This window comes from Austrofundulus limnaeus, unplaced genomic scaffold (genome assembly GCF_001266775.1).
Source record: "Austrofundulus limnaeus strain Quisiro unplaced genomic scaffold, Austrofundulus_limnaeus-1.0 Scaffold1327, whole genome shotgun sequence".
Lineage (NCBI taxonomy): Eukaryota > Metazoa > Chordata > Actinopteri > Cyprinodontiformes > Rivulidae > Austrofundulus > Austrofundulus limnaeus.
This window is the reverse complement of record NW_013953729.1, coordinates 78,419-80,588: the sequence shown is the minus strand read 5'-3', so window position 1 is coordinate 80,588 and position 2,170 is coordinate 78,419. Positions and strand designations below refer to the sequence as shown.

General features: G+C 38.0%; 1 protein-coding gene across 1 annotated transcript; it reads left to right on the top strand.

Moving 5' to 3' along the window:
* Positions 1 to 510: 510 nt before the first annotated feature.
* On the top strand, positions 511 to 1,697 carry LOC106534981 (uncharacterized; the record flags this gene model as incomplete). Its single annotated transcript, XM_014031817.1, is given in 2 exon segments — positions 511 to 660; positions 1,476 to 1,697. Coding segments are annotated over 2 exon segments (372 nt in total), but the record flags the coding sequence as incomplete, so codon positions are not given.
* Between the last annotated feature and the right edge of the window lie 473 nt (positions 1,698 to 2,170).

The following is a 2,170-nucleotide window of genomic DNA, read 5'->3' as shown; positions in this document are numbered from 1 at the left end:
ATGAGTAAAACTTGTAGGTAGTAGAACTCGCTGTTCTGTGTATGTGCAACAATGATCTGAGATGCATAAAAACAAGTTAAATATATAGAACAGTGAAAACACAAGATGGTCCACTGCAAAAATTGTCCATCTAACCAAGACCAGCAATCTATCCAAAGAACGTATTCTGTTGATCATATTGACACTGATATAGGCGTACTAAACAGGAACCGAATGTGTACAATGTTAAYCTGTAAATTTGACCTGAATTTAGTGAAATGATCTGCTAACGGAGTAACACAATTGCCTTGGTATGACAGTTGACTACATGTATTTTGAATAAAATTTTAGGAATTTTATGAAGTGCAACTGTTTTAGCCCTCCTGGCAGATTATTGCACTTAATTTGTTGCAGGTGTCCCCAAACATTCCCACAAACCACTGTGCACCGTTTTATTACCTTTTTTTTTTTGCTTTTAAATGCTAGACAGTTAGTCTAACACATTTTTTAAAATATACGTTTTATTAAATCCCAGGACCAAGAAGTAATAAACATGATTACTATCCTGACTGAGCTCCAGAACTCCCTTATCGAACTTCTTCAACAAATTGAGGAACATCTTCAGCCCCCACTCATGTTGGTSTTTCAGCCAAGTCTCACAAGAACCTCTGGAAGGCCAAGGTAACTCCCCAGTATGTGTTGTGTGAACTCATTATATGAGTACTATGAGAAATGTAAATGTACTTTGTCAAATGTTTAAACCAAGTTCAATATAAAAATCATAGACTATGATAAATAAATCAAGCTTTAACCATGTGTCAAGTTCAAGGCCCATTGGCCCCGTCTGGCCCTTGGGTGATATCTGTAGGCGTTTTTCCAACCGGTTCCGTACAGCTACACACTTCACCTTTTTTCAGTTTGCGTTTTTCCACTTGTAAGTACGGCTCCACTCGGCGGTGGTTTTCCACAGTAACTAGTGTCCCCGCTCTGTGGGCGGTAACGTCTTTTAAAAGTGGGTGGCGCTGAAGCTGCTGTTTATTGTTGCTCATTCTGTGCTACAGCTAACTGTTGACATCAAAARTCTGATATTTAGTCTGTAAATAATACTCATATCCTACTACAGTAAAACCGTTGCTTATAAATGCAATAAAACAAACCAAAAGGCTTTTCTTATAAATTAACTTACAGTTACTGCACATGTTATGCTTTTGAGTGTGAGAGACTCACTGTCTGCTTATGTCTCTGAAGTTTGTGAAGAGTCCAGGGAGCGAGCCCAGGACCTTCTTGTTGTGAGGCATCAGTGCTAACTAATGAGTCATYTTGCTGCCTAAATTTTGCATTTATGAGAAAGTTGTCTAATGTAAGGTTCAAGAGCATGTGTGCTTGTTCATTCAAATGACGAATGGTGATCAATACATTAAGTTTTTGACATGTTTAATTTTTGAAAATATCCATTGCTGTTTTTAGAAATTATTTTCAATATGTTATGCACACAGGTACATACTTTCCAGGGATCAGTTGCTTCTGCTTCGTGAAGCAGGAATGTCATGGGCATCTGTTTCTTTTTGGTTGGGGATCAGCACTCGAACATTGAGAAGACGACGACACGAAATGGGAATGAATGAAAATTTTGACACCATTTCTGATGATCACCTGGATGCTGTCATCAGAAATATCATTACTCAAACTCCTAATGCTGGAGTTACATTGGTTCAAGGTGAGTTCAAGTTTCTAAACAACTGTTTCTATGAAACCTCCGATTGATGCTCCAAAAAATGCCTCTACATCCACAGATGAAAAAACTGATCGGGGCCACAGTGTCAAGTTTAAACTATTTATCTAAAAAATGAACAACATACCAAATCTACACATGTAAACAAAATACATAAATGACTTTTCATGATAGTAATTGAGAGAAACAGTTCAAATAATTGTCTAGTTCCAATGGACTGTCCACAGCTGATTTGACCTCCTGAATTCCACCTACTCTCAATTAACCAAAATTCTTGCTAAGCTTTTTTTTAAACAGGCTAATTTAAATTAAGTCATCCAAGATACACTCACCGGCCACTTTATTAGGTACATCACACTAGTAACGGTTTTGTGTTCATAAAGGGATGGACATGGTCAGCAACAATACTCAGGTAGGCTGTGGCGTTGCAACGATGCTCAATTGGTACCAAGGGGCCCA